Source organism: Mus pahari, chromosome 13 (assembly GCF_900095145.1).
Source record: "Mus pahari chromosome 13, PAHARI_EIJ_v1.1, whole genome shotgun sequence".
In the NCBI taxonomy this organism is placed as follows: Eukaryota; Metazoa; Chordata; class Mammalia; order Rodentia; family Muridae; genus Mus; species Mus pahari.
The window spans coordinates 44,859,029-44,874,243 of NC_034602.1; the positions used below are offsets into that span (position 1 = coordinate 44,859,029).

The window sequence follows — 15,215 nt, forward strand, 5'->3', positions numbered from 1 at the left end:
GTGAAATAAATGTATATTGTGTGTATGGTAATAAGGGAGGACTATTTAGGTTGGAAGGGATGCACCTCCCATGGAAATGACGCTGGTCCTGGCTTTCTGCTGGATCCACAGCAATGGCTGGCAACAGCTCTAGGAGTTGAGACACAGGTGGCCCGCGCTGCCCTACCGCGCCCCACCCCGCCCCGCCCCGCCCTCGCTTGCCCCACCCCCGATCCTTCTTGCGCAGGCGTAAGGGAGGCGTCCCGGGGCTCGAGGGGCGGGGCGGGGCCGGCGGCTGGGCGTGGCCGGCGCGGGCTGGTGGACTGGTGAGGTGGCGTCGGTGGGAGCGGTCCGCCGCGGTTTGGCGTGATGCTGGAGTCCCAGTCCGGAGCCCGGCGGCTCTGATCGCCCGAGCCGCCCGGGGACATCATGGCGGAGGCCTGCGAGCCCACCCGCCCCTCGGAGGACGAGGACGAGGAGCGGGAGCCGCTGCTGCCTCGCGTCGCCTGGGCCCAGCCGCGGAGGGTCGCCCCGGGGAGCGCCGTAAGGCTGCAGGCGGACGAGGGCGCGGCTGTCCTCCGCGAGCCCGCCACCGACGAGCCGCCGGCGGTGTCCGGAGAAGGGTCGATCTCCGCGAGCTTGTCCACCGAGCTGGACCGGACCCGCACTACGAGCTCAGGTGCGACCCATGCGCGCGCGCAACCCGCCCCTCCCTGCCTCAGTTTCCTCTCACCTTTCCCCCTGTGGCAGGCGAACAGGGACCACTAAAATCTCACTCTGTGGGCTTCCCAAAAGAATCAGTCCAAATGGGAACCCAACACTGAGGGAAAACTTCATCCAGGACTGTGACGTAAGTTGTTTGTTCAAGTTTGGACTTAAGTTCTGAATTAAGAACGCACAACGATCCAGAAAGTTCTCCTCGGAGTCATGAGTTTACAGGACGGATGATAAGCCGAGCGATGTTAGGAAGGAATGGCCATTTGCCGCTGGGACAAGTTTCAAAACTTTCTATTAAATGTTGCTATTGTGACGTTAGCCAGAGGGGGCGGAGGCGGGCGAACTCCTGCCGCCAGCTCTCTGCAAAGTATATTTGTGCGCTTAAAAAGAAAAACACCATTTCATTATCGCCTGGGCTGATTTTAAGTGGACCTTTGAAACAATGTTTAAACTAAAATTAAGGCATGCTATTGCAGGCCTGGGTGTCTGCGTGGTGAGTTTGGACCAGTGGATTGGAGTGTGGCTGAAATGGAGTAGATTTGTGTGAGATCTGGAGTCTAGACTGGCTTCTCTTTCTTTCTTTCTTTCTTTCTTTCTTTCCTTTCTTTCCTTTCTTTCTTTCTTTTCTTTCTTTTTCCTTTTTCCTTTCTTTCCTTTCTTTCCTTTCTTTCCTTTCTTTCTTCTTTCTTCCTTCTTTCTTTCTTTTTCTTTTTTTTTTGTTTTTTTTTTCTTTTTTTTTTTCGTTTTTTTTCTTTTCTTTCCTTTTTTTCTTGTCTTTCTTTCTTTTTCTTAAAAACTCCTACTTGTTGATAGGATGGATCCAAAGAAGTGTCATATGCACTATTCAAGAGCACTATTCCATATGACTCCTTGTGAGAAAGCCACAGGGAGGGTAGTTGTTAATTAATACTGCATCTCCTAGAGGTTAAGTTTTACTTGACCTACCAGTGTGCTAATGTGACTTGAAATGATTTTGGACTGGGCAAGTCAGGAGTTCTAACAACTTTTATTCAAACACAAATCCTCTAAATAAGAGACGTAAAGGAAGTCGTCTCTGAAACGCATTAACTACATACGGTCTGCCCTTACCAGGAAATTAGCTGATGGATGAGTTTGCAATACAACACCAAATAGAGCAAAGGAATGTGAAGTTTTCCACTTTCACAAACCTCTGTTCAGCCAGCTGCAGTGGACACTTATGGCCCTCTCTCTGAGGTAGAATCTAGTCTGTGAGGTAGCTAAGATCCATATGGCTGCTACTTGCCCCAGAGTTAATCTCGTGTGTTAGATTGAAATAGAGCCTAAGGTCTTGAAAAACTTACTGTTTGAGTGGGTTGGATTGGTTTGTGTGTTTTATTTGTTGTCAACACTTATATTAAGGCTAAAACAAAAAGTCAAAAGGATGAGAATGTGGTAGTTAGAATGCAAATGGATTATAAGAATTCTTAGCTCCTTGGTGGTGATATATATCTAGCCCAGAGTTCACAGTTTGTTAAGATGAATTTTCACGTTGGTTCTCACAGCAGCACAATGGGTGAGTTGTCGCTGATCCTCTTTGTGAGAACTGAAACTTAGTAAAACGGTTATAATGGTGGCTCCTATACCAAGATGTTTGCACAGTCACAGATCCAGGAAGTGGTCAAGCTAAGACTGAGCCACTTTTCCCTCCCAGGTCCTGAACTTTGTCCGTTTTACTCTAGGAGTCTGTGTAACAAAACAACTACTGCTTTGGAGTATTATGTAGGTTCTTCATTTTAATAGGATTTTTTTTTCCTGACTTTTATTTTTAATTTTTTAGATAGAATTTAAAAAATAGTTTCAAACTATTAAAAACTACTTAAAGTATTTAAAACTAGCAAAAGGTTTGTGATTGAATAATTTAACTATTTTTAAGTTTAATTGATCAAAAGTGTCCATTAGCTCTTTTGTCCTTTACCTACCATGCAGTTGTCATGAGAACACCTTTAAGTTTAAGATATGCTTTTAGATTAATATTGACATTTCTGGTATTTAACTATTTTATTTCTACAACCATAAACCTTATGTTCTTGAGCCAGTGGAGAATGTCATGCATCTATGATCTTTATATTAACAATGTAGTTGGCAGACTCTCGAAGTCTCATGAACTGTAGTGTTAAGTCAGTATTCAGTCATTGGAATCAGTGAATAAGGTTGTAATAAAGATGATAGCTAATACTGGCATACTAGGTGTACATGCTGGGCAGTGTTCTCTGCACTTCACATGGCATAGATGGTAACTAGCCCTATGAAATAAACACTACTTTGGATTCCCACATACAAAAAAAAGCAAGCTTGACTTGGTGGTACATACCTGTAATCCCACCCCTTAGGTGGGTGAAGCAGAAGGACAGCCTTGAATTTAAGGCTAGCCTGGGCTGTAGTACCAGGCTAGCTAGGGTTGCATAGCAAAACTCTCAAAATAAAACAAAACAAAAAATTCCTAAAAGTAAACAAAGGGTTTTCAAAAGCAGCAGGGGGTAGAGAGGTGACTCAGCATTAGGGAGGCCCCAGCACTCACTTGGCGATTCGAAGCTTTCTATAACTCCAGTTCCTTGGCAGTCTTTTCACCTCTGTGGACACCAGACATGCATGCACATGATGCAAATACATACACACAGGCAAAACATTCACACCATAAAATAAAATAAATAAATCTAAAATGCAAATAGGGAGGCAGGTTGTAACTCCCCGAAGTCTTATTTCAGTAGAAGGAATCTCATAACTAGTGGGAGGTGTTTTGCCTGATCAGGGATCAAGAAGCCAATAATCCTAACCATTTTAGGGCAGGTTTTTAAGAATACAGGTTTCCTTTGTCTTGACAGTCCACCATACCTGAGCTTTAAAAGTAAACAATGATGGAACTAGAAAGTATTGCTCAGCCCGCCAGTGCTCCGAATACAGCTTCGGGTGCTGACTCCATCCTGTAATTCTAGAAGGAATAGAAGGCTGAGGCAGGAGCAAAAAGCTTAGGTTTAAGGCTAGTCTGGGCTAGTGAGGTCAAGGCCAGCCTAGTCCAATTCAATAGGACTCTTATCTACAAAACAAGCAAAATTTTCAGCCATTCTTATCCATTTACTACAGAAATGGACATCAATCATCAAATATTTGATTATCTGCTGGGTGCCAGTAGAAAGTAAGTCTTTAGGAACCGATAGTAAGTAACCTATATCAATTGGTGGCTTGTGGTTAACTGCTATATTTCCACTGAGCTTTGTAGCCCAGTGGAGGTAATGGTCACTTAACACAGTTCTGATGGGCCCTGTATGAGGCCTGACAGGGAAAGCTGAGGGCTCCTGGGAAGTCTGGGAGCCAGGTCTTAGATAAAAGGACCAGGGGAGTGGCATCAACCCTCGAGGCATGTTTAATTGCCAAACTCATTAGTAAGATGCAGGAAAGATGAGTAAAGTGTAGTTCTCATCTTCAAGGGAGGATGTGTTGTTGTTGGTTTATTAAAATGAAAGAATGTTCAGTTACCATGCCTGCTTATATTCATCTAACCCTAAAAGGTGACACAATAGCTTTTTAGAATCTGTATTTTCCAGAGCACCCGTGACTGTCTTTGCTATGATCAAATGGATACTTTTTAGATGGATTTCTTGAGGTCCATTCATGTGCTAAGTACATGTGATACATTAGAAATCAGAACAAAGGTCTGTGCTTTCCCAGATTCTCGGTCATTTTGTTACAGTTTTAAATGTGAACAGCAAATGGGAGTTGTGGGAAGGAAGCTTAGTTTTCTCTGGGACTTGTAAAGGCAGTTCAGAGAGTTAAGCTGGGTGGACATCTGTGAAAATTAGAGACCTGAATAAGGCTGGAACTTGACTACAGAGCCACCACTCTTAGAGGTGACCCAAATGATGGTGCAAGGATAAAATTGGGTTTCTCCTTTGAACATATTTTTTGAGGTCTGGGGTGGTGACTAAGGCAGCCACTGCAAGAGTAGTGGACCCAAGTTCAGTTCCTGGCACTCAGCTAGGGCAGTTCACAACACTAGAGGCCTGATGACCACATGCAAACTCCAGAGGCACCTCCATTCACACACACAACCTTCCACCATGCAATATATACACTTAATTTAAAAAAAAAAAAAATATATATATATATATATATATATATATATTTAGAAAAAGAAAAATTTGAGGATTTTTCTGGCATGTACACAAATCAAAATAACAATTTATTCCTTAAAAGTATTAACATAGTTTTAACTAAAAAAAAAAAAGGAAAAAAAAGGTGACAAGGACCAGGAGTGTAGTGCAGGGTACAGTGGTTCTCAAGGGGCTTTAAGTTCAGTCCCTCTCATACCTCTTCACAAAAAGAAAATACAATTAACTGTGTCTTCTACTACTGAAACTCAAACCAGATGCCAACAAGAAGACTTCAAATTATCCATAGCACAAAGCAATGTGATATCTGTGAGTGTTCAAGTTAAACCCATTACCAGTGTGTATTTAAATCACCTGGATGTGAGGAATTGTTGAATGTAATTGCCAAGGGCACAGTTTAATGAAAAATTAGCTCCTGAAAACTAATTGCTTTGATTTGAAAATATTTAAAACTGCCTTTTCTCTCATGATAATTAGGATCAGTTATCTCATCTATCTATCTATCTATCTATCTATCTATCTATCTATCTATCTATCTATCTATCTATCTATCTATCTATCTTACATCTGAATACCTTTGTAGATTGTGTTGGTAAATCCAGGCCATTTTCAAGTAAGAGGATGGACATTTCCAGTGAGGAAGATGCTGTTTCATTAAGAGGCTAAGAACATTCTGGCTTATTGTACAGAAATACCCTCTTGGTTGATCTGATTTTGGCTGAAGCTGAGTTACTAAATATTTAGAGAGTGGTTGTGGGTTCCATGACAGCAAGGACGAGAGTGTGTGTGATAAACTTTAAAGTGTAACCCACATGTCAGTTCAGTAACATTTAATAGTAACCGTGTGCATGGAGTATCCTAAGGAACTGTTGCAGATGGGAGAGACCACAGTGGTCTTAGAGTTGAGTCATCTTAATATAAACTAGTAGTGTGTGACAGGATCCTCAGTAACGAATGCAGCATTATAAGGCCTCTTCTTTTGAGTTGATATCAAGACTAGAGCGTCTCTGTTCTGCAATGGGTTTCTTGGTTCTGGAAGCCTTATTCTATGGAGAAACTGGAAAACTGAAGCATGGGACTGGAAAGATGACTCCATGGTTTAGAGCATTTACTGCTGTTCTGAAGGACCTGGGCTTGGTTCTCAGTATATGCATGGCAGACTCACCGTCATCTGTGATTCCTGTTCCAGGGCCTCCAGGGTCCTCTTTGGGCTTCCATAGACACCAGGTACTTGGTGCACATACATACATGTAAGCAAGACATATAAAAATAAATACAGCTTTAAAAAAAATTGATCTCAAAGAAAATAAAAGTGGGGGCATGAAGTAGGCGGGGAACAAGGCTATGGAAATCCTGAGCACTTTGATATGAGAGGAGGCAGACAGTGAGAGACTGGAGAACATGAAGTGACCCTCGTCTGTGTGAAGAACTGTCACAGAAAGAAAGGGGTAAAGTAGACTTGGGATTTGCTCCAGGTGGCAGGTCTAGGATAGAGTGTCAAACTGCAAGAGACTCCTTTTCTGGAAAAAGAAGTTTGTGTTTGTTTTCATGCATACAAAAAATATTAGTAAGGAAAAGAAATGATCTCTCTTTGAGATCATTTTGTTACATTCCTCTGAAGATCACTTGCTGGAGATACAGTTTGGAAAGCATCCCAGCATTAGGAACAAGGTTGGAATCGGTAACTTTTTAAGATCATTTTCATTAAGGACCCATCCACTGGGGCTGCAGAGATGGCTCTGCTCTTACAAGAGGACCTGGGTTCAGTTCCTAACACCCACAAAGCTGTTCCCAACCGTCTATACCTCCAGTTCCAAGTCAGGGATCTCCAGCACTGACTTCTACGCTCAGGCACCAGGCATGCACATGTTGCACATACATATGTGCAGTCAAACACTCATGCACAGGAAATATCAATGTTTTTAAAGGGACCTGTAAATCTCTGATGTGTAAGAAATATCATTTGACTAATGATAATGGCTACTGGTGCCTGTATTATTCAAATAAATATAAATGCCCACTATATACTGATCCCTGTCCAGAGTCACCAAGGTTAGAATTCCTCACTTAATTCTTAACTAGTTTCAAGGGACAAACAAGGGTTGTTTGGAATGAGCATCTCAGTTGTATAGACATGATTAAAATGCTTTGCTAATTTTTAGTAAAGTCCAAATAGTTATTTTTGTCAGCAAAGACTTTTTTTAAAGTAAATAACAGTTTTATTTCTGTCTGAATTAAAGTTGATTGTGTTTTGAAGTTTCATAATAATGTACATATAGAGTTGAAGTACCTTTCAAATTAAAATGGCTTTTGGTTTGTCTTTGCATTCTGAATGATTCATTATTAATTTATCATCAGGTGATTATTGAGTGCTTATTATGTTCTGGAAACTGCAAGTTCTGAGGGCACAACAGTACAAATAAAAAGTCCTCTGCTCGGAACTGACAAATCAGGAGATATGCTCAGATAAAGCAGAGATTAGCAGCAGTTGGGTAAGGAGATGTAGAGGCCTTTTGCTTAGAGTGAAATGGGAAACCCTTAGGCTGTTTGATACAAAGGAAGGATATAATGGTGAATTGGCTTAATGTAATTTAGGAAGGAGTTGATAGGGCTGACTTCGTTGTAGGAGCAGAGGTTATAAGAGTTTGTGTTTTGGATACTTAAGGCTGGTTTATACGTCAGATGTGAAGATTGGGAGGGTGAGATCATTGCTGAATCCAAGGTTTTTGAACCAAGCAACTGGAAGATAACAGCATTGGCATCATTGGAATAGGGCAGAGTGGCTGTGCTTGGGAGAGGTGGAAGAGATACAGAATTAAGTTCTGAGGGTAGGAAGTCCTGAGCTGTCTTTTAGCAGCCAAGAAAAGAGGCTGGGTACAGTAGTGGGAGTTGAGGGCGGGAGCTGGGGGTGGTGAGTGCTGAAAGAGAACAGGAGAGCATGAACCAGACCTGGGGGATACGTGGTTAAGTCCTTATACTGGAAGGAGTAAAATCTGCTGAAGGAGTGTGAGCGAAGGGCTATAGAGAACAGAGGGGCAGCTTGATATAAAAATGCACTTGGAATCCCAGTACTGTTGGGGCACTGACAGCAGGTCCCCAGGGCTCACTGGCTAGTCAGCCTAGGCTCATTGGCAGGCCCCAGTTCCCAACAAGAAACCCCTGTCCATTTTCCTAAAAAAGTTGGGGTTGGGGAGGTGGTTCAGATCAGGGAGGTAAAAGGGCTCACTGCCATGCCTGACCACCAGAGTCTGATCCCCAGGACCCACGTGGTGGAAACTGAAAAGATTCCTAAAGTTGTCCTCTGGCTTCCATGCGTGAAAATGGCACACATACAGACAGTAAATAAGTGAACGACTAACTAAATGTTTAAGGGGAGCGAGCTAGAGAGATAGCTCGGCAGTAGGAGCACTGACCTTCCAGAAACCTGAGTTGTGTAGCTCTAGTCCCAGGGCATCTAATGCTCTATTGTAGTGTCCCAGGATACCAGGCACTGGCATATTTGTAAGCAAAATACCTATACACACCAGGGGGGGGGGGTTAAGGATCCCTCCAGAGGAACCCATCCTGAGAAACGCCTCCGTGTTGACCTTTGACCTCTATGTATGTACACACGTACACAGGAACACACACAAGCACTTAAGGTCAACTGAGAGGATCATAGCTGACCATCTGATGTTTGATTTCCTTTTTCTCTACCTTACTGTCCTGAAGCCACTCAACACAGGTCCATAGTAAGAGCATCCACACAGCTGGTCTAATGCAGTGATTGCTGTTATTTCAGAAACAAATACATTCTTGGAAGATCCAGAATTTGCTGATACTGTATTGAAAGCAGAACAAGCAATAGAAATTGGAGTTTTCCCAGAAAGAATTTCTCAAGGGTCAAGTGGAAGTTACTTTGTAAAGGATTCTAAAAGGGTGAGAACTTCACATATCTTACACAAATTTTTGGAAGACACTACTTTGAATGTGAAATGTCTGAGTTTCTGAAGTTACTTTCCTATTATATCTGTTTGTTCCCTCTTTTCCAAAATAAAGGTCAGTAGTTACTTTTGTTAATATAGAAGTGGAGCTGGCAGTATCCAGCTGTAGCTTTTTGCTTCCATATTTAGTGTCAAGCATTTATCTTTTTTCTTTTTTAAGATTTATTTATTTATTATATGTAAGTACACTGTAGCTGTCTTCAGACACTCCAGAAGAGGGCATCAGATCTTGTTACGGATGGTTATGAGCCACCATGTGGTTGCTGGGATTTGAACTCTGGACCTTCAGAAGAGCAGGCGGGTGCTCTTACCCACTGAGCCATCTCACCAGCCCAGCATTTATCTTATAGCCCTATTTACTTGAGGATTTGTTAAATGCATACTCATAGTCCCTCCTTTATAGCCCTGCTACCATATTAACCAAGAACAGTGCAAGTTGGAACTTTCAAAACCCTGTCTAATGTCATTTCCCAATGCTTGATTTAGTTTCTAAGGTGTAGTTCAGTGCCCTAGGAGTATTTTCCTGGCAGTATGCCGAGGAAAAGAGACATGGCGAAGCTTGAGGGCATTGGAGTGCAGCAACTTGAAGTGAACTCTAACTCTGGAGTGGAAAGAGAAGTCGATACGTACTTTTTCCACTGAGTCCAGAGGTTTTCAGAAATGGTGCTGTCCTTTCTAAAAGCTTTCTGTGTAGTACATAACCCACAGTCCTTTCTTCATGAAAGAGAAAGTTTATCATTTCAACCCTCCTCCAAATAATTGAACTTATATTTTCAAAGTGATTTTTTTTTAAAAGCATAATCCTACTTGTTAAATAACAAAAGGAGGTATAACATTTGTGCTATGGTCAGACCCACATTTTTTTTTTTTTCTTTCATAGGGGAGTAGGAATTTTGGAGACAGGATCCTGTATGTCCTGGGCTGATGAACACCTTCTCTGCCTGCCTTACGAGTGCCAGGCTTACAAGTGTCTACGTATTGCCTGGGTTTAAGTGATTCTAGGGATAGAACCCAAGGCGAGGCCAGCCCTTGGCCAGCTGGGTTATACCCAGCCCAGTCCCCCACCCCATTTCTTACTGTAGGAACCAGTCATTATTTCAAGGTTTGTTGTTTTGTTGTTGTTATTGTGATGGTGATCATTGGCTTTGAGACAGTCTTCCTCTGTAGGTCATGCTGACTTAGAGCTCGTTCTATAGCAGCAGAGTGTCTCAGCCTCTCAAGTGCTAGGGCTCCTAGATGTGGAGCCACAAGCCTTACTTCCAGGCTTGACTTCTTCTTCTTCTTTTTTTCTTTTTTTAAGTTAAATTTTTTTTTTTTTTTAGAATTTATAACATTATAAATAAATTGTATTTAAATTATATTTTTATTTCTTGTCTAAGATATTTGAGCCATGAATATAAGGAATATACTTTACTAGATTGGTACTAACAATTGTAGATCTTCTTTATTTTTTTCTCTTATGACAAGAGTTTTGTTACATGTCTCAGGCTAGCCCAGAACTCACTATCCTCTTGCCTTAGCTAACCCACTAAGTTCTTGGATTACAGGTATGTACCACCATCCATGGCCAAAGTTTTTCTTCCTGGGAGAGAGTTAAGATGGGTTCATGAAAAACATATCTGGAGAAACCTTAAGTGAAAGCTGCTGACAGTGTAGATGTTCAGATTATGTTATTTGTTAGCATTTTTGAAGCATTACTTGAGTACATACTGTGTATCAGGACCTGTTCTGAGTCCTGGAGATAAACTCCAATGGATTCCTTCTCTGTTTTAGAATATTTAGCACAGCAGGGAAAGGAGATAGTGAGGGAGTGTGTAATTGGATATTTAGTAGATCATAACACACAGCACTGCTTGCTTTCATAAAGTGCAGTCTGAGACAGGAGAAAGTGAGTTTGAAATTAGCCTGGACAACCTAGCCATAAAGAGAAGGGGGCGGGTGAGGTCGGGAGGGGGCATAACCTAATGTTATTTTGTAAGAGCAGTAACACAGAACACATGAAATTAATGCAGTTAAATGGCATGAAGCCTTGTCTTGCTTTCTAAGGTTTGTCCAAGCAAAATTCGAAAAACGCTGTTACGTGGGATTGTTGATTTTAAATGCAATTAATTCTCAGAATGTGATTGGCATCAGTCATCTTAGTACTTGGGAGTTTTCTGTAAATCTTATTTATTGCCATGCGTTTTGTAGATTGTTATCCATCTGACCTTTAAAGGCTAATAGGATTTCTACTTTTCTCCCCCATAGAATATTATTGGCGTGTTTAAACCCAAATCAGAAGAGCCTTATGGCCAGCTGAACCCCAAGTGGACCAAGTACGTCCATAAGGTTTGCTGTCCCTGCTGCTTTGGCCGAGGCTGCCTGCTTCCTAACCAGGGGTACCTCTCTGAAGCTGGTGCCTACCTGGTAGATGTCAAACTCAATCTGGGCATTGTCCCTAAAACAAAGGTAAAAGAGAGCTTGCTTTATAGTCTGACCGCCTGTACTTACTCACTTACTTGTGGACCCTTGAGTGAGGACCCCAGTGATAGAACCTAGAGTAGAATCCCTTTGTCATAACTCAGGGGTCGGGAGCAACACTTGGGGATAGCTCCATACAGAAGTGAAGGGAATGTCTTTTGTTCCTGGGAGGTCACAAGACGCTAACAGAGAAGACGAGAGGACTAGTATTTAGAAAGCAGAAAAGGATCAGGCGTGGATCTAGAGATCCCTTGATCCTGCTAATGTTAACATGGTCACAATATTGCCCTTGTCTTCTTTGGGGACTTTATATAATTTTATCTGATGCCTTCTCAAAAATGTTTGTTCTTAGTTCTATATATTTCAAGGTTCTTATTTTTTCCCACTGGAAACTTTAGACTGCTTTTTATACCCGTTTTGAAAGAAACACATGCCATTTAAAGTTCTCTCGCCTTTGTGGTTTAGGGTCTCTGGAAGCTTTGTTACAGGATTAGACCTTGCTCACTTACAGCTTTAGTGTGAACTTGATGATCAGTGTGAATGGAAATGCCATGATCCAAACTCTAGCCATTTTTCTAGGTGGTTTGGCTTGTCAGTGAGACATTTAACTACAGTGCAATCGACCGTGCAAAATCAAAAGGCAAGAAGTATGCCTTAGAGAAAGTACCAAAAGTAGGCAGAAAGTTCCATCGGATAGGACTTCCTCCTAAGGTAAGATACTCTAGAATAAGCTTGCTTTCAGAGCAGTTAGACATGTGTCCCTAAGCGCCTGCGATGAGGTGTGTGGCTAGACATCGGGCACCCTGATGTCGGCTGTGGAAATAAGAAAAAAGAAAAGGCCGGGCAGTGGTGGCACATGCCTTTAATCCCAGCACTTGGGAGGCAGAGGCAGGTGGATTTCTGAGTTCAAGGCTAGCTTGGTCTACAGAGTGAGTTCCAGGGCTACACAGAGAAAACCCTGTCTCAAAAAAAAAAAAAAAAAAGGAAAGAAAAGAAAAAAGAAAAGCCTTTCTCCTTTTGATCTCATAGTAGCAAGGAGTTTCGGTGCAGTTGAATAAAGATGTTTGGCAGGAGCTCTGAGGGGATGGAGAGAGGATGCCTAGAGTACAGTCCCAGTTCCCAGTAGAGCACTTGCCTGGCGTGCAACTTGGCTTATCTAGATTAGTGTTAACTGCTATTTTTCTTTTGCTGTGCTTACATAACATTTTGTGAGGCTACTGCTAAGAAACTTAAAAAGTAATGCCTTTATGCTTGTACCTGTCCTTTCTAACTATACTTCTTGAAATTATAGGTTGGTTCCTTTCAGCTGTTTGTGAAGGATTACAAGGAGGCTGAGTATTGGCTTAGGAGGTTTGAAGCGGACCCTCTTCCAGAGAACATTAGAAAACAGTTTCAGTCCCAGTTTGAAAGATTAGTGATCCTGGATTACATCATCAGAAACACAGGTACGGACTTCTCTCCCTTACTCTGTCTCTTCAGCTGTAAACTGAGTTACTAAAATCAGAACCATAAATGTTGGTGTAAGAGAGTCCCAAGGCCCAGTCCTCTGTGGTCTTGGAAACAGAGGAAGCTCTGACCTCCCTGGGCAGATTGTCCTGTGCTGAGGGACATACTGAAGCACAGGGAACACTTCCTGTCCCCTCAGGTGGAGTTGCCTAAAAGCAGGACAAAGCCAGAGACTAGAAATGCCATCTATGTTTAGGAAAAGATTCTTACTTTGATATGCATAACCATTATGTCATGTGGGAAACATGAAACCTTTTGTTTGCGCTGTGCTGTGAGGGAACCATGATGTAGATATGTCAAAGCTCTAGTTCCCAAGACACTCGGGTCAGTAATTCATGAGAACTTACTCAACATACATCTTCTCAGATACCACCCAGATAGCACAGGGTCCAGGCGTGTGCTTCAAAGGCCTCCTGGGAATTCTTACGCATCCTACATCTTGGGAACTACTACTTCAATCAAGTTTGTTTTTCATCTCTTACATTAGCTTCTCAAAAGCATCATATAGTTTTCTCAATTTGACTTTCTTAATTAAATGGTCTTAAGTTAATATTAAAACCAGTCCAGAGTACCCAGATGTTGACACTGGGTGAGGCTGCTTTGAATGTGCCTACCGGCCAGGGCAAATGTGCTTCTTACTCAGGTGAAAAGACATTATCCTTGATTGAATGAAGCTTGATCTAGCCATTGCCTTTTCCTTACAGGGTGGCTCTGAGGGTCAGATCAGTTAATATAGGTAAAACACTTAGAACAATAATCTGGCACAGAGAAAAGTTTAGTAAATGTCAGCTTACATTGACAGTGTTTTTTTTGTTTGTTTGTTTGTTTTGGTTTTTTGTTTGTTTGTTTGTTTGTTTTGGTTTTTCGAGACAGGGTTTCTCTGTGTAGCCCTGGCTGTCCTGGATCTCACTTTGTAGACCAGGCTGGCCTCGAACTCAGAAATCTGCCTGCCTCTGCCTCCCGAGTGCTGGGATTAAAGGTGTGTGCCACCACTCCAGTGTTTTTAAAGTTGTGTTAAATCTTAACTTTTCTGTTCTTAGTTAGGGTTTTTATTGATGCAATGAAACACCATGACCAAAAAACAAGTTGGGGAGGAAAAGATATATTTGGTTTATCATCAAATGAAGCAGGAACCTGGAGGCAGGAACTGCTACAGAGGCAGTGGAGGGGTGCTGCTCACTGGCTTGCTCTCCATGGCTTGCTCAGCCTGCTTTCTTATGACCAACCCAGGACTATCATCAGCCCAGGGAGAAAGCACCCACAGTGGGTTGGGCCCTCCTCCAACAATCACTAAGAAAAATGCCTTCCAGCTGGATCTTATGTAGGCATTTTCTCAACTGAGGTTCCCTCCTTTCAGATGACTCAAGTCTGTGTGTCATATTGACATAGACTAGTCAGCATATCTATGGGGAATCTGCTACAGAAAACCAAGGAAAATCTCAACAACTGGAGGATTAGATTTCTCCCCTTAGTATGAAGCCACACTGTCTCTAAGTGTCAACTAACATTTTTATTTCTTTTTAAAGACAGGGGAAATGATAACTGGCTAGTCAAATATGATGATATGAAGTATGCAAAGAAAATTGAAAGTGAGGTAAGGAAAATTTAGTGTGTAGAAGTATGTGTTCAGTTTATGTAACAGCAGACACCTTGAAGCTATTCTTTACCTTGTTGCTGCTGGTGATGGAGATTTATTTGTGTTGCTTGGTTTTACTTGTTTTTAACTCAGGGTCTCACATAGCCCCATCTGGCCTCAAACTTGCTCTATAGCCATAGTTGACCTTGAACCCTACTTCTGTCTCCCAAGTGATGGATTACAGTGTACACTGCCCACCCAGCTAGATTCTTGCTTTCTGATCCCTTTTCTCTGTTCTCGTCTTTCTTCTATTATTTTGTTCACATTGCATTTCATATGTGTGTTGTAAGGTGAGGACTTGTATTCATATGTGAAGAACAGGGGTGAGCTTGGGTGTCATTCCTCAGGAGCCATCCACCTTGCTTTTGAGACAGGATATCTCATTAGACCTTGCCCCATAAGCTAGGCTGGCTGCTTATTGAGTTCCTGGGGCCTGTCTCAGCCTCCTTAACACTAGGATTGCAGGTGTGCACTGCCATACCTGGCTTTTTCATGGGTTCTGAATGTAAAACTCGGGGTCTCGGGCTTGTGCTGCAAGCATTTTACCAACAGAGCCATACTCCCAGGTCTATACTATATTCTCAGAACAAAGACTGTCCCCCTTCCCTCTTTCCTTTCCCTCCTTCCTATCTCTTTTGTATGTGTATTGGAGACCAAAGTATGATATCCACTCAGTACTTTTGTAAAGCTTTGGACATTTTTAGAAAAACCACCTTTTCCCTCCTTTTATGTAATAAAGGCTTCTGATATCTCGGGACATGTGAGTATTTACTAGTTTTGTTCTAAGTATTTCCATTCAGTGTTAGG

At 42.1% G+C, this 15,215-nt stretch overlaps 1 protein-coding gene across 1 annotated transcript in view; it reads left to right on the forward strand.

The window, feature by feature from the left end:
* The first annotated feature begins 289 nt into the window (after positions 1–289).
* Positions 290–15,215, forward strand: part of Pi4k2b (phosphatidylinositol 4-kinase type 2 beta) — a 29,575-nt gene continuing 14,649 nt past the window's right edge. The window contains exons 1-6 of the mRNA XM_021210899.2: positions 290–658; positions 8,605–8,741; positions 11,054–11,254; positions 11,846–11,977; positions 12,558–12,711; positions 14,299–14,366. Of these exons, the coding sequence (XP_021066558.1) occupies positions 409–658; positions 8,605–8,741; positions 11,054–11,254; positions 11,846–11,977; positions 12,558–12,711; positions 14,299–14,366 (942 nt within the window). The 5' untranslated portion in view covers positions 290–408. The remainder of the gene's footprint in view (positions 659–8,604; positions 8,742–11,053; positions 11,255–11,845; positions 11,978–12,557; positions 12,712–14,298; positions 14,367–15,215) is intronic.